The sequence below is a fragment of the Vicugna pacos genome, chromosome 2 (assembly GCF_048564905.1).
Source record: "Vicugna pacos chromosome 2, VicPac4, whole genome shotgun sequence".
Lineage (NCBI taxonomy): Eukaryota > Metazoa > Chordata > Mammalia > Artiodactyla > Camelidae > Vicugna > Vicugna pacos.
Genome location: NC_132988.1, coordinates 41521504 through 41542605, shown reverse-complemented (window position 1 = coordinate 41542605; position 21102 = coordinate 41521504). Strand labels below are relative to the sequence as shown.

Genomic DNA, 21102 nt, shown 5'->3' with positions numbered 1-21102 from the left:
GAAAAGATACAGTTGGCCCTTGAACAACACAGGGGTTTGAGATGCTGACCCTCCACGCAGTCGAAAATTTGCGTCCAGCTTAGAGTTGGTCTCTCCTATAAAAGGTTCCTGCACACTCCAGGTTCTGCATCTGTGGGTTCAACAACCACTGATGGACCATGTGGTTCTGTAATATTTACTGTTGAAAAAAGTCAGGGTGAAAGTGGACCTGCATGGTTGTTCAAGGGTCAACAGTACTACTCTTATTCCAAACATAAATTTAAATCGTCATATGGTGATGGAACAGAACCATCACCTTCACTTTGGAAAGCAGAACATCAAAAAACTTAGTCTATGTGATTTGTCTTTTCTGTTATCAAAATTGCTACCTTTGAGTCTTAAAACTGCACTGACAGTTTATTTAGGCATAGTTTTTGTTAAGAGGACACGATCAAGAATAACTTCTACCACACTCATTTTAGCAATTTTGAGCAGAAATAAGCATTTCTTCTTTCTTCTGTTTTTTTGTACGGCTGCTGTGATATTAAGTGGTATCTCAGTATGCCAAGAAATGAATAGCTAACACTGACAACTAACAAAACGGTGAAGTTTTGGAGGGGGACAAGTTTCAAAATCTTTTGAAACCAATCAATTGTATTTAAGTCTTGTCATATCAAGTCTTTGTGTTTGAAAACTGGGAGAAAATCCTATTAATCATGGACTCTTGCCTTTCCAGTGTCTTACTGGGGAGAGGATTTCTTGCTTTAGAACTCAGGGGATGTTCTAGAGCCTTGTAATTTGGAGGAGACTGTTAACAGGTTGCTCCAAATTATGTTCACACCTGAAAAGGGGTGTGTCTGATTGTCCCAATTATAGAAACCACCTCCCAGATCCTCCTGTCAGACCGACCAGATTTAGAAGGAGCCTGTGAAGTTCTGGGTTGCATCAGAAAATACTGTGAAGGTTGGAATAAATTCCCCAGTGATTCCCTTCATATTTACCAGGCCCCTTCCCCTCCTCACATGCAGGCCGTTGTAGGCTTTTTAATAATTGTCAAATCTGTTGGGGGATATCTGTGAAAACATCTGGCCTCGCTACCGAGTCAGAGTTTTTATTATACTCCCAACAGCTTTGTCTTTCCCGTGGAGCATTTTTTTTTCCCTTTTTTGGCTCATGCCCTGGCAGTGAACCTAAGTAGGGACAGAGTCCACCCCCAAGTGCCCGCCTTCCACGCGCCTCCATTGTACACTCTGGGTCTCTGTTCCTCACTCTTTGTGACCAATGGAGGGGGCAGAACCGAATGCAGTGTGAAACCAAACTTCACTCTGTTCATCAGCTGGTGATGCTGGGGTTCTGTGGAAAACGATACCTGAAGCTTACTTATGTTCTTTCTTTCACTGCTGCTTTGGATGTACTCAGTAAACTTCACCTGCCAACGGCTCCTCCCCCACTTAATGAGGGAGAAAGTTTGGTCAGCCGCATCCTTCAGCTGGGGCCTCCTGGAACCAAATTCCTTGGGTAGGAGTGACTTAAAACAAATTGATGGCTGCTGGCCCCCATTCTTCTCCTTCTTCTGCAATATGATTTCTCTTTTTGTCATTGTGCCCATGACATGTCCCTCTCTATGATTTAAATTCTGTATAACCTATCTTTAGTGGACCATTTCTGACCCTTGTGGTATGTGACTTTTATTTTTGAGTGATGTTTTTATATCTTTTCCCTTCAAGTGCTGTGACCTTCATTTTTGTTTCAAGCATGAGATCTGCCTAGTTGTACTATGTGCTAGTTATGATGTTGTTATGATAAATTTGGAGTCTGTATCAAAGCAACCTGGACTGAAAAATCAAAAGCCTCTCTATATTTGGAGAGGGAATGCAACCTGAAAATAGTAGGGCCATGCATGTTGTGGGTCCTGAATATAATAATAGGCATTGGACACACTGGGCTGACTGCTGAGGAGCTCAGTTAGGGCCACCACTGTGTACACATGCCTATTGTTTCCTCGAATGAGGAAAATATAAGGAAAAAAATCCACAAGTGCATGTTTCTTTAGTTCCCGAATAGTCAACTTTTTGACATCTCATCTACCACACATCCAATTACGCAGCATATGAGCCATTTTCCCTCCCAAATCATTTTGTCATTTTGCACCTTGTAGAAAATGTTTTAGGAGATTGGCATACATCATAGATATGCATGGACATTTCTTTTGGTTAAATGTGTTACACTTACATTTATCAAAGGAGAAGTTCCAGAATGCCACATGCACTCACAGGGAAACATCCTTGGCTTAAGGTAGCAGCATGGCCCTGAGGATGGGTGCCCCTGAGGTGGAGTGCTAGTATTGTGGGACCATCTGCTAGCCAAAGGGCTCCGGAGGATGGCCTGCCAGGTCCCTGTCCCCAGAAAGAGAATTCCAGGTCACTTTGCAACAGACCAAGTCCAGGTGCTTGTCTTGCTGTTGGTTAGCTCCTGTCCACACTGAACGTTCTGCCTTACTGTGTCAGGCCTGTGATCGTGGAGATCCCTCATTTTGCTGCCCTTCGAGGAAAGGAGAGGGAACTGGTGGTCCTGCGCAGTGAGAATGGGGACAGCTGGAAAGAGCATTACTGTGAATACACTGAGGACGAACTGAATGAAATCCTTAATGGCATGGATGAAGGTACTTCGTATGAAAAGTTTTAAGGGAAATCAAAAGTGGAAGCATGGCAATAATACATTCTTCTATGACCTAGGAGAGAGTGTGTATATGTGCGTGTGTTTGTGTGTGTGTGTTACCAATCCAGTTTGGATCTGTTCTCCTGAGCGCAGTAAATCCAATCTACCAACACCGGCTTGTAGTGAAGGAAAGTCCAGTATTTATTACAGGCACCAAACAAGGAGTCTAGATCTTTTGAGCACTAGCTGCTTGGACTCCTTGTTTGGTGTCTACAGTAAAGGCTGCACTTTCCTTCACCACCACAGCCAGGGTCAGTAGATTGGCTCTACTGAACAAGGGTGAGCGGACCCAAATTTTGGTTGGGCAACAAATGTGTCCCTTTGTTGTTTTACCTCAGCAAGTATTCTGGTATGTTCCAGTGGTGATCCATTGGGGTGCATGATATATTTGCCTAGTCTTACTTCTGTTACATTCAGGAAAATGAGAATTTTTGAATAGTAAATACCTCATTTTAATAAGGAGATACAGCCTGTCTCTATCTGTAGTGCAGACTTTTTCAAACCCAAAACATGAGATAGAATAGATATTATTATTTCATAACAAAACAAACTGATACTAGATGTTAAATGTATGTTTTGAAAAATGCCTATCCTGAACATTTAGATATTCAAGACACTGATGAAAAGTGCTAAGCTTTCTATAGGAAACCACACACATAACCATAACAAGCACATCATAGGATAATATAATTTTTAACTTTCTGTTAAGGAGATGGGAAAGTTAAGTTCACTTAGACTTCTACACATTGTTCACACAGGGAGTTAGCTGGGGTGGAATTTCACATATATACCTACACATTTCATTAAGGAGCTTATTTTTCATTATGGCTTTAATCTCTGTCAATCCCAAATCCAGCATGGGCCGCTTAGCCTCAGGTTGAGATATCTTAGTTTGGCTAGAAGGAGGTCGCTCCATCTTGGGCTTCTTTGGGTTGCACAGAGAGGAGGCCCCAGTCCTGATACCCGGGGATATATTCCAATGTATGTAAGTACACAGACAGGGCAAGTTCTTTGCCTAAGTGCTGGGACCGTATCAGCATTTGCACAGAGCTGGACACACAGCTGTGCAGCTGTTTGTTCCGTTTCTCAGTCTCCCAGGGCTACTGGCTGTAGCTTCAGGTGGGGCTCATGGATAGTAAAGTGTGGCCCAGCAGCAGCTGCTTTAATATTTCTTTTCTGCACTCTGCTGAGGTTGAATAAGAAGAAGGGCCAGGCTTACCCTATCCAAGGGATAGATGGAGGAAGAAATCATGCCCTCTAGATGTATATAGGTCAGTATCTTCCAAGAAGATGAAAAGATCAGGATTCTTACTGATAAAGCTTTTTCCATGCAGTATTTAGCTGTTCCTTGGAACCATTTCTTTTGCAAGCATTTAGTTTAGTAGGATATTTCCCTCTGAGATATTCACTTGTCATTAATGCTGCTGTGAGCACTAGTATCTTGTCCTTGGATGGGGACCCACTCTTAGTAAAAAGCTCGTTTTAAAACAGAGTATCAGATTTATGTATTTTTATGTTTGTTATGTGTGGAAATGCATTCTTTTATAAGTTTATGCTAGTATTTGCCAGTGTATCAATCTTCAATTATGTATGATCAGATCCTGGGACTTTTGGCTTTTGTTGTCTAGTTATACTCAGTATTTAAGAGAAACATAGTTGCTGTTATGCCTTTATAAGAATTGTAAATACTTTCTAAAAATTAGCAACTTTGCATAATCCCTTAAAATTCAGTGATCCTCTTAGTTCACATTTTCTACATTTTAAACCAGTCTGATTGTTTGCATCACCCTACATATCCACACTAATGCAATTTATAAGGAGCCCATTATCCCATTCTCCTGATGCTAGATGATCTGTTTGGTAAGTTAATGGTTTTAGGGGAATATTGAAACCCTGAACTTACAATAACTGATATTTTTATATTCACAGTGACTATCTCAGAGACAACCATGCCACTAGAATGAACACACAAACCTTACCCTTCCAAGACAGATTTTATTCTCGTACTACTCCCCTGAGAAATGAAAGGGCCATATTACTTCTTTAAACCACAATAACTGGGTTTTGAGCTCACTTTGAAATTTGCAAAGAAAAGGAGTCCATAAACAATTTCCTCTCCATCACATTGAACCAAGAATAGAAGAGTTTCAGTTTTCATTCCAGGTTTGCCCTGAAATCCCCTCATTGACAAAGGCAGTCCTGCAATACTGCATCTGGAACTAGGTGCTTTTCTTTCACAGTGCCCTGGGAAGACCTAGTCTCCACAAAGAGAGAAGATGTGACGACTAAATGCGGACAGGTCTTGAAAGATGGCAGTCTCTTTCTGGTGGTATTAGGATAGCCTTGCTTTTGAAATGTTCCTGTTACTTAAAAAAGGTGTTTTGCTGCCACATCTGTTCACTCTTAACTATGCTAGTGAGTTTGCTAGAATTCTTTCAGAAGGAAACCCTCGATATGAAGATGCATCATTTCTTGTCTCAGTGCTGGATAGCCCGGAAGACCTAGAAAAGAAACGGATCTGCCGCATCATTACCCGTGACTTCCCACAGTACTTTGCGGTGGTGTCCCGCATCAAACAGGACAGCAACCTGATTGGCCCAGAGGGAGGCGTGCTGAGCAGCACGGTGGTGCCCCAGGTGCAAGCCGTCTTCCCGGAGGGGGCGCTAACCAAGCGGATCCGCGTAGGCCTACAGGTGGGCCCACATCCTATTCAGGTTAACCTAAGCTCACGTGGATTTTATTCCAGTGATTAAAAAATCAGCTTTTCAAAAAGGAAATTAAATGGTTAAAGAATCAAATTATTCCTAAGTGAGGAAAAGCTGCCCTTAGAGATCTTAGGTCTCAGAAAGTTTTATAAGGGTGCTTGGTAACAGTACTAAACTTAGAGTTCCTGTATTTGAAGCAACCAAACTGATTTATGAGATAAAAAGCAATGTTTTAATAAATTTGACATGGAATATTATGATTTATGGTTGATTTTATAATTTTTTTTCTTTTCTTTTAAAAGGCTCAACCTATGCACAGCGAGTTGGTTAAGAAGATCCTAGGCAACAAAGCTACCTTCAGCCCTATAGTCACTTTGGAACCTAGAAGAAGAAAATTTCACAAGCCAATTACCATGACCATTCCTGTCCCCAAAGCTTCAAGTGATGTCATGTTGAATGGTTTTGGGGGAGATGCACCAACCTTAAGATTACTATGCAGCATAACAGGTGAGGGACATAGGACATTCGTGATAGAAAGTTCTGAAATAAGGAACTTAGATTGTTGTAAATGTTGAATTACCTTTGTCATTAGATACCTGCAGAGTTATGTGCATTAATTCAGGAAAAGCATTTTAACTAGGGAAGTAAAAGGTAAAAGGAAATGAGCTAATATTTACTAAATGAAGCCTGTGTGCCAAACTTGTAGACATTTCATATGCACTATCATTTTAATTTCCCCGGTAGCTCTGTGAGGAGACTTTAGCCCCATTTTACTGAAAAGGAAACCAAGGTTGAGATAGGTTCTATAACTTACCTGTGATTATTCTGTAAATATCTGGCAGAGTTGGGATTTGAACCTAAGCCCATAATCCTCAGAACCCAAGCTTTCCTTCATTGAAGACGGTATCTTACATCTGTTGAAAAATGAGTAACATCTTGACTAAGTACACCCAATAGTTCAAACCAAACTTTTCCGTCTAGGAATTGGTTATGCCTTTAGTCATTGATCTGTTGAACTAACTTCAGAAAAACAAAGTGAAGGTTTTTAATGATTAACTGAATTTTCATCTTTTCAATTGGAATTTGTAATAGCTTTCAGTCAATGACCAAACTCCAGAAGGACATTCCTAGAACATGGGTTATCTCTGCCCAGTAATACCACCACAAGTGATGAGAGCTAAAAAACCCACACAAGTCACTGTGTTAGAACTACATAATTCGATAATTTCCGTGTCTAACAATAGCCACATGGTAATGACATTCAGTAAATACTGACAGTGTTGTCAGGAGGAATGATAACTATCTCTGCTTGCTTAGGTGTTGTTAGAATTTTTTTTTCTTTCTCCTTCATATTAGCAGGAATGTTCACCTTTGTTTTGTCCTTTCTCTAATTCTCCCTTCTTTTTTTTTTTCTGTACTCATGATGGCAAACCATTGACACTTTACCCTATATGTTTAATAATATGACATGATTTTAAAATTCATGAACTAAAATGAAAATTGGGGGAAATCATATGCTTCACTTACAGTCTCTTTCCCAATTACTGATTTCTGGTTGTGACCCAGCATTCCTGGGTATCTTTCCCATACTTTTTGGTCCCTGTGTATATGATTGACCTTTCTGTAACGTGCAATATAGTGACCTGGATGCAAAACAGCTAAGGTTGAAAAATGTCTATAGGTCAAGTCCTGCCCTTGCAGATGATCAAATGAAGATACCAGATGGGTCTAGACATCATCTAATCTAGTTATTCTAGCCCTCTGTCTTTGGGTGGATTCATACTATAGAATTTCTTAAGTTTATTAATTTTTACAAATATGTTAGCATAGGTTGTAAAATTTTTTTTTTGGATTTTTCTGGTTTCCTCTATCATGTTATGTAGTTCTGCTTAGAATTTATATTTTAGTGGCCTCCTAGAATAGGTTTCTATGACCTTTGTTTGATAACTCATTCCCTTCTTTAAGAAATGTTAGAGTCAAAATTTGTTTTCGTCTCAAACATATATTTTTCTGCAGTGCTTGAAGACAGTTGTATCCTAATCTATGCCAACTTAATTTCTCAGCAAATGAAAGTCAGTGTCATCCTCCATAGTGAGTTTTCTGTGTAAGAAGCCATCTCTTGGCATTCAATCATTTGTTCATTCATTTTGCAGTATTTATTAAACTCCTAATATTTTCCAAGCATCTTTTTTTGCCAAACTTCAGTTGCAAATTGAGAGGAAATTTTATTTCTTGAAAATAATTAGATAAAATATGAAGTTCAGAAACAAAAGAATATTTGGATTTTTATTTTAACAAAGCATTCAGCTCCTTGGTTGGTCAAAGGATTTTTTTAAATTGTCAACTGTTCACAATTCAAAATTATGTTCAGAGCCTAGCAGTTACAATAAAAGCTTTAGAATGTTAGGCAGAGAATAGAGAACCTAGTAATTTAAAGCAGTTATTCAAATGACCTCCCTTAAATTTAGTTCCTTGAAATGTTATGTCTGCTATTTGTTTTCAGTGTGTCAATTTTTAGCATGTGGTTTTTAGTCATTTTATTTCCAATGTGTCACCTTGAGGGGTGGGTAGGTTTGTGTTGGTGAACACAGCCAGAACCACAAAGACTTTGTTTTACAATCCAGAGTCTGGAGTTTTGCCTAATTTTTTTCAACAATCATATTATTTCAGGTGGAACCACCCCTGCTCAGTGGGAGGATATTACAGGAACTACGCCATTAACATTTGTCAATGAATGTGTTTCCTTTACAACCAATGTGTCTGCCAGGTACGGTTATACAGCACAGAAAACCCCACTGTGATATTGTGTGCCCCTCAATGTCTTTTGTTTTGTTTTGTTTCATACTTTCTTTAAAAGGGACTTTTTTTTTGGTTTGGTTTTAAATATGGTCTGCCAGTAAATGTAATAGTGATAATACATATTTTAAACTAGACCTGCCAGTAAATATAATAGTGATAACACAATAACAAAGTACAGCCAGTCAGATTAAAATCTAAAGAAAATAAGTGATTGTTGGCTACTACGGTATGACCCAGACTCTGGTTTTAGTGGCCATTGCTGATTTTTCCATTCCCAAAAGTCTTAGGAATAATAGATTTCCTGATGTCAACAAAACAGCCTGACCTACTTTTTCCAACAGAATGGTAATAAAAACACAAAGCATACCATGGTTTGCTTAAACAGTTTAGAGGTTGCAGTGACATATGCATCATAGCACGTTTACACATCACCCATTTGTGTATCACACATCTTTAAAAAGCTGAAGCTACCTAGTTGTATTGCATATGCATACACTAACTCAACTGATTAATAATTGTTCTCATTTGCCTAATCTTTAATGGATTGTTAAACATTTTCCTATTTCTTTAGTTTGATTACTGCAACAACTTTGTGACTTAAGTAGGGCAAGAGACATTATGTCCATTTTACAGATGAGAAAACTGCTGCTGAGAGTGATTAAAGCTTAAATTCTTATTCAGGGGGAAGAAAGATAGATGCATGACTCACAACAGTGAACACATTAGTTCCAGTCACTCAGGGGGCTCAACTATTGAGTCTCCAGTTCTGTGCGTCAATGCGCCCTGCCACTCATGCATCTACACTCCCGTGCCAGGAAAGGACAGGTTCTGAATGGAAAGGTCCACAGGAGGTACTAAAAGAATTCAAAAGAGGGTGTTTGCATCAGGGGAGTCAGAGAGGATGTCTGAGAAGAGGTGCCTCATGAGATGGGTAGGAACCTAACAGGTGGATAAAAGTGGAAAAGAGATGCCAAGATGCAGCAGGGTATTAGGAGATGGTGACAATGGAGTCTGTAATTCAGAAACAATGCTGGCATGTTCCTTAACATTATTTACAGAAGGCGTTGTAGGGTAGACCAACAAGTCAGGAGTTATAAACGTATTGAATTGATAATTTAATTCCCTGACAATTGAAGAAGCAGTGAATAAAGTATAACTGAATCAGTATAAAGAGGAAGGTAATATTAACTGCTTGCCAAGGACCAGGAACTATGCTGAATCTTGAAAACATTATAGTAAATGAAATAGGACAGACCCAAAAGAACAAGTGTTGCATGATTCCACGTGAATGAGGTGCCTAGAATAGGCAAATGCGTAGAGACAGAAAGTGTAGTAGAGGTTCCCAGGGGCTGAGGTGAAGGAGAAAATTGGAAGTTACTGTTTCTGTTTGGGATGATGAGAAAGTTCTGGAAACTGAGAGAGGTCATGATTGCATAGTGTTGTAAATGTACTCCATGCCAGTGAATTGTACACTTAAAGAGTGGTTAAAACGGTAAACATTATATGATGTGTGTTTTACCACAATTAAAAAAGAAGAGGGATGGATCTGGAACTTGAAGGAAAGAAAGGCTAAGAAGATAGGGAAATCTCAGAATGTTGAAAGATTATGGGCAGTGAGTCCAGGGGAAGGAGAATGATCACTGATGGAGAAAGGTTTCAAAGCAAGAGGATGTGTAATAAATCTTGGAAGTGTATACATAGCAAAGTGACAAATGCCCATCTGATGGTCTCTACTTTCTCAGCAGTTACCTTTCCTAGGGCCTGAGGTGAGGGGGAAGCTCCAGGTGTGTCATACAGGTTTAGCAATGTCACTGTACTGAATAAAGTGAGAGCTGCGAAAGAAGTTGCCAAGCAGTGCCACAGATTTAACCGATGCCAGAAATTATAAATTAGTCACAAAGCCAATCATTTCTTCTCTGAGTTGTTCAGCGATATTTAGAAGTTCTGAAACAAAAGCAGGTTTTCTTTTTTTTTTTACCTGGTTGGGTTAATCCAACCTTGGTGACTAGAGAGTTCTTTGGAAAAGAACAATGAGATGAGGAAAAGCTAGGTAGATTTTGTTGAATAGAGATTCAGGAAATAATGAAGAACAGGAGAGTCAGTCAAGGAAAACAAACTCATCCAGTGAGATACTTGTCATAATATCCAACACTGGGCTTGCACCACTGAAAGGTCCTAAAACACTGAAGACATTTTAGAAGGTTGAATGCTCAGAAGGGCTTCCAAGGAAGGAAATGACCAATACAGCATTTAAGAGTTCATCTTAAACCCTGGTATGTGCTTCTCTCTTCCCCTTACCCTCTTCCTCCTTCCCCTCTGTCCCCTACCTGTCCTCCCTTCCCTGTTCTTCCCTGCCCTCTTACCTTCTCCCGTAATCTCCCTTTCTTGCTTCCTTCTTTTTCCATGACGCATTTGATGGTTACTTTGACCATACTGAAGGAGCTGACTTGTTTTTCACACAGTTGGCCTTCCTTATTGGCGGATGTGAAACCCGCGGATACGGAGGGCAGACTGTACTCCACCACTTTTTGTAAGGGACTTGAACATCCATGGGTTTTGATATCTGTGGGGCTCCAGGAGGGCTGACTGTACTTTGAATTTCAGATAACTGACCTTATTTCATTTTATAGGTTCTGGCTGATAGATTGTCGACAAATCCAGGAATCCGTCACCTTTGCATCACAAGTGTACAGAGAAATTATCTGTGTTCCATATATGGCCAAATTTGTAGTGTTTGCCAAATCACATGACCCCATTGAAGCCAGGTTGAGGTGTTTCTGCATGACCGATGATAAAGTGGATAAGACCCTTGAACAACAAGAAAACTTTGCTGAGGTGGCCAGAAGCAGGGATGTGGAGGTACTGTATTTGAAAAAACAATTTATGTTAATATATTGTTTATACCTTTATTAATATATTATACTTAAAATAATATCTAATAAATAGAGCCAGAAAAAGAAACCCAGTTGACATCTTGATCAGTTAGAAAGGTTGAGGTCTAAAATCAGCCATTTTTAGCTGGTTTCAACCTATTCTATAGGGTTAGTCTCAGTGTATGTGAGGAGGTAAAAGGACTCTTTAAAGATTATTATGGGGAAAGTTATGAGTTATTGATAAATTCAGTGTATAAAAATGAATATAATGATTTACATGTGATTTTTATCTTTCCTTGTTCTTTTTTTTTTGAAGTGAATATTTATTTGATTTTTTACTATTATTATTCTTTAACAGTAAAGAAAACAGTTCAAGAAGTATATCCTTTGTGTAAATGTGAAATATGGGCTTTCTACATTACTTTTTCTTACTTCAGATTTTACCATCAGTGTGGACCTTTGGATATTGAGGTCAAGTAACCTGACTCATTGTGATAATCAGAAAGAAATCTAAATTTGGGACTTAAAGATTTATTGGTTTGGGGAGGTAATATGTCATAGTGTTAGAAATGAGTGGAAATGAGAACATTAATATTAAATACCACCATGCATTGAAGATTCCCATTACTAGAAAGAAGAGACATGCTTTATCACAGATAACACAAAATGTTTCTCAGCAGTTTAAAGATTATTGTATGCACTTTATAAGAATTTTAATGTTCTGGGTAATACCACCACTTCTTTATGTAAATAACAAGTAATAATTGAAGCTATTATATTCTGTGATGTTTTTCTCTATTCTCACCAGGTATTAGAAGGAAAACCCATCTACGTTGATTGTTTTGGCAACCTGGTGCCATTAACCAAGAGTGGTCAACATCATATATTCAGTTTTTTTGCCTTCAAAGAAAACAGACTTCCTCTCTTTGTCAAGGTAATATACATATGGAATTTTGTAAAGCATTTAATTCAAGATCTAAAAAAGCTTTGACTTCCTTTAGGAGAATAGAATATTTGCTTTTCAGTCATTTCCAATGGTTTTTAAAGCCAGTTCTATAAAATTTTGAAATCTTAGAAAACCAACCATATTTTTTTTTTTGAAGTTGTGTCGACTTCTGGTTTACAGCATAATAGTTCAGTCATACATAGACATATATATATTTGTTTTCATATTCTTTTTCATTATAGGTTACTAAAAGATGTTGAATATTATTCCCTGTGCTATACAGTATAAACTTGTTGTTTATTTTATATTTAGTAGTTAGTATCTGCAAATCTCAAACTCCCAATTTATCCTTTCCCACCCTTTTCCCCCAGTGGTAACCCTAAGTTTGTTTTCTATGTCTGTGAGTCTGTTACTGTTTTTTAAGTAAGTTCATTTGTGTCATTTTTTTTTTTAGATTCTACATAAAAGTGATATCATATGGGATTTTTCTTTCTCTTTCTGAATTACTTCACTTAGAATGACTATCTACAGGTCCATCCATGTTGCTGCAAATGGCATTGTTTTATTCTTTTTTGTGGCTGAGTAGTATTCCATTGTATAAATATGGTACAGCTTCTTTACCCAGTCATCTGTCAGTGGACATTTAGGTTGTTTCCAAGTCTTGGCCATTGTAAATAGTGCTGCTGTGAACACTGAGGTGCATGTATCTTTTTGAATTAAGGTTCCTTCTGGATATATGCCCAGGAGTAGGACTGCTGGATCATATGATAAGTCTTTTTAGTCTTCTGAGGAATCTCCATACTGTGTTCCGTAATGGCTGCATCAAATTACATTCCTACCAACAGTGTAGGAGGGTTCCCTTTTCTCCACACCCTCTCCAGCATTTATCGTTCATGGACTTTTGAATGATGGCCATTCTGACTCTTATGAGGTGATTCCTCAAGATAGTTTTGATTTGCATTTCTCTGATAATTAGCAATACTGAGCATTTTTTCATGTGCCTATTGGCCATTTTTATGACTTCATTGAAGAATTGCTTATTTAGGTCTTCTGCCCATTTTGGAGTTGGATTGTTTGTGTTTTTAAAATGACAATTTCAACCTTAATTTTTAGCTATATACTATGTTTAAGGCAGAGAATGAGGGACAAATTGCCAATTTATTAAGTAGAAAAACTGGTTATTCATTGCCAAATGTTAAGGGAAGTCTTTCTTTATCTTTCTTTCTTTCTTTTTTTAATATTATTTATTTTAAATATTTGTACTTAAATTTTTAAAATATGTGATTTCACAAGTATGGAGGCCAAAAGAGTTCTTAGTGACAAATTTTCATAATAAAAGCTCTCAAAGGACCCAGGATCTCACTTAATCTACTAAAATATTATCCCAGAGTTTAGGATTAACAGATACACATTACTATATATAAAATAGGTAAGCAACCAGGACCTACTGTATAGCACAGGGAACTATATTCAGTTTCTTGTAATGAGCTATAATGGAAAAGAATCTGAAAAAAAATGTATGTATATGTATATCTGAATCACTTTGCTGTACACATGAAACTAACATTGTAAATCGACTACATTTTAATAAAAAATAAGAATTAAAATAAAGAGATTATCCCAGATAGAACTATAGACTGGATATACTTTCATAACTCATTCAGCAAACATCTGAAGAGACACTTCAGTGTACCATGAATTTGTTGTCCCTGTTTGGAAATATTAATCCAAGTTAGAAATTTGGCTGTAACATATACAAGTTTCATTTTAGATTCCAGTTCTAAAGAGGGACAAAAATGAATATGAGTGAGAGATTCATGAAATTAAAAGGAAGTGATAATTCTATTTAATTTTTAATAAGTCTGTTAAGTTTTCTCAAGATCTCCACTGAAGGCTTTCATTGTGCCAATTCTGGTTCAGTTGTTTTGCCTGATTAAAGATAGGCTTTTACAGATCACCACATTGAACAGTAACAGCTGAGGGGTAATAGATCTGTTTACCACAAACAACTATACAATTGCGCTAATATTTGATACTGTTGACGTGCAAAAGTCATTCTGTAAACAACATAATACAAAAATAGGAAAATGACAAACATTTCTCCAAAGAAGATGCGCAAATGGCCAATGAGCACATGAAAAGATGCTCAACTGCTTAGGGAAATTCAAATTCAAATCACAATGAGATACCACTCCATACCCATTAGGTTGGCTATTATCAAAAACAAAGAAACAGAAAGTAACAAATGTTGGTGAAAATGTGGAGAATCTGGGACCCCATGCATTGCTGGTGGGAATGTAAAATGGTGCAGCCGTGGAAAACAGTATGGTAATGCCTCAAACAGTTAACCATAAAATTAGCATATGCTCCAGCAATTCCCAAAGAATTGAAAGCAGGGACTCAAACACTTATTTGCAATGTTCATAGCAGCACTACTCTCAATAGTCAAAATGTAGAAACAGCCCAAATATCCACTGACAGATGAATGGATAAAAAAAAATGTGGTATATGCATGCAATAGAATAATATTCAGCCTTAAAATGAGTAAAATTAGTCAGACATAAAAGGGCAAATGTTGTGTGTTCCCATTTGTATGAGGGACCTAGAGAATTCAAATACAGAATCTGAAAATAGAATGGTGGTTCCCAGGGGATGGGGAAGGAAGGAATGGGAAGTTATTGTTTAATGGAAACAGTTTCAGTTTGTGAAGGTGAAAACTTTCTGAAACTGAATGGAGGTCATGATTGTACATCAGTGTGAATGTATTTAATGCTATTAAACTATGCCTGTAGAAGTGGTTAAAATGGTATTTTATGTATATTTCAACACAATTTTAAAAAAGAATGAAATTCTGATATATGTTGCAACAGGAATAAAGCTTAAAAATATCATGCTACCTGAAACAACCCAGACACAAAAGGACAATTATAGTATAACTCTGTCCATACCAGGTACCAGGCAAATTTATAGCAACAGAAAGTTGAATAGAGGTTACTAGGTGCTGGGGAAAAAAATAGGGAGTTCTTTCTTAATAGGTACAGAGTTTCTGTTTGAGATGATGAAAAATTCTTCATGATGGTGATGATTGCACAGCTTTGTAAATGTGTTTCATGCCATTGAATTGTATACTTAGAAATGATAAGTGTATAAATGGAAATGGTAAATTCTATGTTATATATATTTTACCACAGAGTTTTTGAAAGCTGAATGATTTTAAATCATTCTAAATGATAATAGAAAAAGAAAAAGAGAACACCTCCAAAACCTTACTCAGCATTACCAAATGAATTTTTTTTCCCTAGCTTTTTTTGAGTACCATCTCATTAAAATAAATGGTATGTGTCATATATGGGTGAAGTATGTATGCCTTTCTTGTTCAAGGTACGTGATACGACTCAGGAACCTTGCGGACGACTATCATTTATGAAAGAGCCAAAATCTACCAGAGGCCTGGTGCATCAAGCTATTTGCAACTTAAACATCACACTGCCAATTTATACGAAGGTATTGTAATCTGTATAGTGCAATTCAGGCAGCATAGGATTGATTCTCAAATCCTGTAGAATAAACAAGTGCGAAGATACTGACTGAATGCAACCACATGCAACAGTCATTTTTGATTCCCTGTCCAGTTTCCATTTAAGTACAGAAAAATGTAGCTCTACCTTATTTCACATTAAATTCACTTTGATGGAAAAAAATTCTATAAATATATATTGGAGATGGAAGAGAGAAAATTTGAATTTAAGATTTAACTTTTTGAACTAATTTCTAAAAATAAAATAATTGTCTTTGACTTATTATGTTCTTACATGCCCTCCTGCATCATACAAGTACATTTGGCCCTACCAAAACATTATGAGTGCATTAGCTTCTGTTTATTACCAGTTCACAGGGAGATTATATATTATCAAATCTAGAGCAACATTATGATATTTTACATTGTTGCTGAAATAATTGTTCATTTTGTAACCTACATTATTTTAGGAATATCAAATTAATTTTTCAACCATTTTGGCATGATTAGTATACAAAAGACTCCCATGTTACTGGAGTAAATTTGAAACATTGTTGAAAGGAAAAATTCATTAATTCCTGACCCAAATCTACCAACAGGTATTACTTTCTATCCAGACCTCTCCCCATTGTAGAATTCCTTGATCACTCTGATCAAATCAAAGAACACAAGGGAATGAATTAAATGTTAGGGATAACTTTTCTTTTATTAAAAAAGTTTTTAACCAGTATCCCTTTTGAATGGAAAGCTCCCACATGGCAGTTTACAGGAGGTTATGGCAAGCTGTCAGTGTGTGTGTTAGAGGTTGGGGAGTGGACTGAACAGTGGTAGAGGAGACGTGCAGGAGAAGAACTGTATTTAAAATCCTCCTCTTGACTCCACAAAGCAAAGCGTTTCCTCTACTTCTTTTTATTCACCACGGTATGTTTTTTTCTTAATTATTCTTATAAATTGGAAATCAGTCAAGAGAGAAAAGTATGTAGCATCATGTTTAACATTATAAATTCTTACTAAATGATGAAAATGAAATGAAATCCCAGTATTGGTATACGTGAATGTACACGTTATTCTGAGAACCAGAGCACAGCAGTGGGCATGTCCACCCAAATGAGCATAAATCTAATCACACTCCAGTGATGCAGAATGTACTCTGGAGTTTGTGGTGCTGATCACTTTGAGTCACTGAAGCAGAATGCCAAATAAGAACCACAAAGAAATATGTACTGCTGGGGCGATCCACGTACTGCTGGGGCGATCCACCTGAGTGATATGTAAAGATGAAGGAGCTTTGTTTCTGATTTCAGTGAGCTTTCACTGTGCTATAAAAGAAAACATTTACTTTATTACTACTTTTTATATCTCAGTCAAGCTCTGTCAAACACAGTTATTGTTGCTGTGATGGTCCAGGACAACTTTCCATTGAGTAACTCAAAACATAAAAAACTGCCAAACATCGTATAGTTCAGATATGCTTTAGAACTTAGTAGCTCTTTATCATAATAAAACTCCTAAATATTGCCTGTGTATTGAAAGTACATTCACCATATGTTTATTTGTGGCTTTTAACAGTCTTAGTCAATATCTGTAGTGACTGAGATATTACCGTCACCACTTCGGTAGACATATGCCATCAAATTCGTTAAATGTCAAACTCTGAGGCTGCTGGTAACCTAGCATCTGAAATTAGTATTTTTTCATTTTAGTTCTTTTGCCTATAAATGAGTATATTTATCATCTTGGTTCTTTTGTCTCTGGAATCGACAAATGTTTGTATTTAAATCAATCCTCTTTAATTTTTGTGCCTGTCTTCTGTAAACTGTTAGAAAAATTACGAGTACGCTGAGTGTATGCTTGCCTGTTGATGTTTTTTGTCAGGGTATTTAATCTTTTCTTCTAAATACTCTCTACTCTTCCTGCTCTCTGTTTTCCACCTTGCATGGCATCTTGGGGCGGCAAGGAATCAGAGTCAGATCAAGAACAGGAGGAAGAGGTAATTGTATGGCATTGTCACCTGTTCATGGCTCTGTCATTGCTGTAAACAGTAATAAGACCACATGGTTAAGCTCTGTTCTTAGAAGGATTACACAGTTGTTCTTGGTAATTAAAGGATCACAATTTTCCTTAACCTCTCTGAGACTGTTTTCTCATCTTGTGGACTGATTTCAGAGGACAGTAAAATTTCCCTATAAATTGTTACCTGTCTTATGCAATAATGTAGATTTCTCTGCTAACTACTGAAGACCAAACCATTATCCCAGGGATTCTCAAAGATTGGTCTGGAGATGCCAGCAGGTCAAACTCTTTCTTTAGTTGTAAAGACATTATTTGCCTTTTAGCTCCCATATCCTCACAAGATACACAAGAATGTTCTAGAGACTCCATTATATATAATAACATCATCACCTGACACTCTGGAATGTGCTCTTGTGTATACTGGGTTCTAGCATTTTCACAGCTTTAATTTGTAATAGAGATACTTATTTATATATGTTAAACATAACAAAAAGTTCTTCAGGCTCGTCAGTAATTTTTAGGAGTGTTAAGGTGGTCTTAAAAAGTTTGAGGACCACTGAAATAAAAAACTTTAAGGAGCATGTAGTTCATCCATTTGACTATAATATTATAATACAGAAGCCTACTGATCATGTACACTTCTTATAAGGTAGGCTCTTTACTAAGTGTTCCACGTACTCCGTCCACACTGGTCTCTCACAATCACCGTATGAGGTGTGTGCTGTCATATCATAGATGAAGAAAATGGGTCTTAGAGAGGTTGCATTGAATAAATAGCCATTCGAACTATATCTGCTTCGATAGTTAAAGCAAGTACGTGTTTGTTTCCTTTATAAAGATCTAAAAATGCCCAAATGTTATCACGGAAATGAAAGAAATCATTGGAAAATTATCCTTCTACTTAATTGATTAACATATTGGTTCCTATTTCTGAGATAGACAAATGGAATTGTTATTAGCTGCAAGTAAATGTTTTCAAATATACTAGTTTTATTCTTTAATGTTTTTCTGATGGATTTGAAATACAAAAACATTAAAGGAAAACATAATAAACACCCTTGGATCCACCAGCTTAAAATGTAAGGCCTTAGTTCAGAGAATGCCCTTGAATTCACTTTTTTTTAACTGATACCCAGGCAGTGGAGCAGGACAAGAGAGTGATTATAGACTCATCCACCTGCCGTGTATAACCAGACACACAGTGAACTTCTGACAAGACTGACGCCATTCTCTCCCTTAACTGTGCAGTCACTCTTTGTCTCACATACTCAGTTTCCTTCCTGTAGTTGGTGACTCAATCCCCAAGCTGTTCAAAATGATACCTACGTACCTTCTAGACAGAGTGATAGTCATGAATCCAACTTTGGTATATGTTCAAATGAGGTTTTCCCATTAGGTTTATGATTTTTCTATTGACTATTTCCAGGCACTATTCAGGGCAGTGGATCTAGTTTGTATGCTTTTCAGGATTTGGAATTCTGGCTTGTAACTCATAATGACACTACTTCTGTAGAACAGATCACCCTGGCATGCTGTTTGTTCTTGCCTTCTTTTTCTCAACTAAATTGACACTTACTGTTTCGTACCTACTTCACTGTTTCCCTGGCCTTTTCCCTAATGTGTATTTCTAATATCAAACACTCCTGGACCATATCTCCCCAGGAGTAACATTTTAGAAAGGACTTTACACTCATAGTGTCTAGGAAAGAGATTTGTTTTTTTCAAGTTAGCATGAGAATGAAGGAAATCCTCAGGAAGAACTGTAGCAAATTACTCTGACCTTCCTCTAGCTTATGGTGTCTCCCATGTGTATAATTATGAATAAGAGGTTGTTGTGCACATCAGGGGTGGTGAGACAAGATGCTACTTGTAACCATTCGATTTATGTATGTTTTCTTTCAGATCGATATGACATCAGAAAAAAGTAAGATTTTAAAAAAATTGAGTTTGTTTGAAAGCTGGCTACACTAAAGAAAAGCATGAATTAAGATGCAAGCTAGTTGCCATTACTAACCACTGTAATAAGTATATTTTTATATTATCCTTATTAATCATTAATATATGTTTAGAAAAGCAGCTTGACCAGTTAAATTATGAAGACATAAATTTGTGAGCTAATTAGCAGTAAAAATGCAATGATTATTCATCCAAGCATTCACTTTCTTTTGGATATCCCTGTTACCCCCCGCTATCGCTGTTACGCTTGTTTAGAAACCCACCCTACCGTTTTTGTCCATTTGTTAGCACAGCATTGTCATCTCATTTTTTTAAGCTCTGATGTGACAGTATCACTTTTTTATATCAAACGACACTGACTTCAGTAGAGAGCTCATTATTTTTGTAGGCTACACCTGCAAAAGTGATACTGTCTTAATAGTGCTCAGCTGAAGCTAACTCTCCCCTCACCCCACTCCCCGCCGCCTTGCACCTCTTACTGTGGTGAAGTGTAACTGACTTCTCTAGGGCTGAGGTCTAACAGACTTCGGTGGAAACCTTCTGGGAAAAAAAAAAGCAAGGAAGCAAAAATTCAGACCTCCTGGATGAAATTACTAATCACAACAGTGTGTCATAATAGGGCTAATTTTAAATAATGATGCAAATCCTAAATATTATCTAGTTCAGAGAGAACTTGTTTTTACAGACCTTAAGAGAGCTATCTTAGAACTCATTTCAGGTTTGTACCATTCAATTAAATTTTTAGTTTGTTGGACTGTTTCTGGTGACTCATTAGCTGCTTGTGTGGAAGAAGTTGAATTTTCAAGTTTCTTCTTGCTTTTATGCCCCAGATGCTTTTGAAAACAAAAAATCAAATTTTAATGTTTATTCATTTTAAGATTTGACTCACTATGTTTCAAGGTGCTGTTCCCGAAAGGAGGAGACTTAGAACCATGTTGAATATGGTCATTAGGCCCTATGCAATTATCTTAAAGCTTTTTCCCCCTTTTTTTGAAGTCCTTGCTTCATGTATTTTACTGTAATGTAAATGTAGTAAATGTAATTTACTACTAAGTTATTGAAATACTTTTACTTGAGAGTCTCCTTACTCTCATGTTAAATCATTATTCAGGACTAGAATATTTGAAATTTGGGATGTTTTCATTGATTTATATTTGAATAAATATTTACTAATATAAATATTTTAACATATCTTTGTATATACATTTTCACAAAGTATATCTTCTCAACAAATACTGACTCTCTCAAGAGAAGGCATTATGTTTATAGAAAGTTTACATTATCACTGCCTTCATTAATTCCTTTTTTTAAAAGAGATTTTGTTATTTGGGACTTTCTTCTTTGGGGCTATGGTGTTTATTTAAATGGCCCTTTCCTTTGTTCCTTGTATCCAAGTTAGTAGGAATTAAAAATTAACCCCTCCATCTGGCTCAATCATTAGTTAAAAAAAAAGTTACTGTACTGCTATAATGCCAAGGATTCTCCCAGGTAACTCCTAGGTATTGTGACCATTTAAAAAATTTCAAATATAAGTTCACATTCAGCTTTCTTTTAGTATAAAGATAATCAGTCATAAAATAATCTTCATCTAGGCAT

At 36.9% G+C, this 21102-nt stretch overlaps 1 protein-coding gene across 4 annotated transcripts in view; it reads left to right on the top strand.

The window, feature by feature from the left end:
• The window catches only part of ANK2 (ankyrin 2), a 521075-nt gene that overhangs the window by 471434 nt on the left and 28539 nt on the right, over positions 1 to 21102 (top strand). For 2 of the 4 annotated variants that reach the window (XM_072938390.1, XM_072938386.1), the window contains exons 28-35: positions 2487 to 2641; positions 5179 to 5390; positions 5705 to 5909; positions 8073 to 8169; positions 10832 to 11060; positions 11883 to 12008; positions 15402 to 15524; positions 19453 to 19474. In XM_072938390.1, coding sequence (XP_072794491.1) covers positions 2487 to 2641; positions 5179 to 5390; positions 5705 to 5909; positions 8073 to 8169; positions 10832 to 11060; positions 11883 to 12008; positions 15402 to 15524; positions 19453 to 19474 — 1169 coding nt within the window. Of the gene's footprint in view, positions 1 to 1398; positions 1498 to 2486; positions 2642 to 5178; positions 5391 to 5704; positions 5910 to 8072; positions 8170 to 10831; positions 11061 to 11882; positions 12009 to 15401; positions 15525 to 17494; positions 17528 to 19452; positions 19475 to 21102 lie in introns of all 4 variants that reach the window. The other 2 variants (XM_072938391.1, XM_031691199.2) reach the window with 2 other exon arrangements.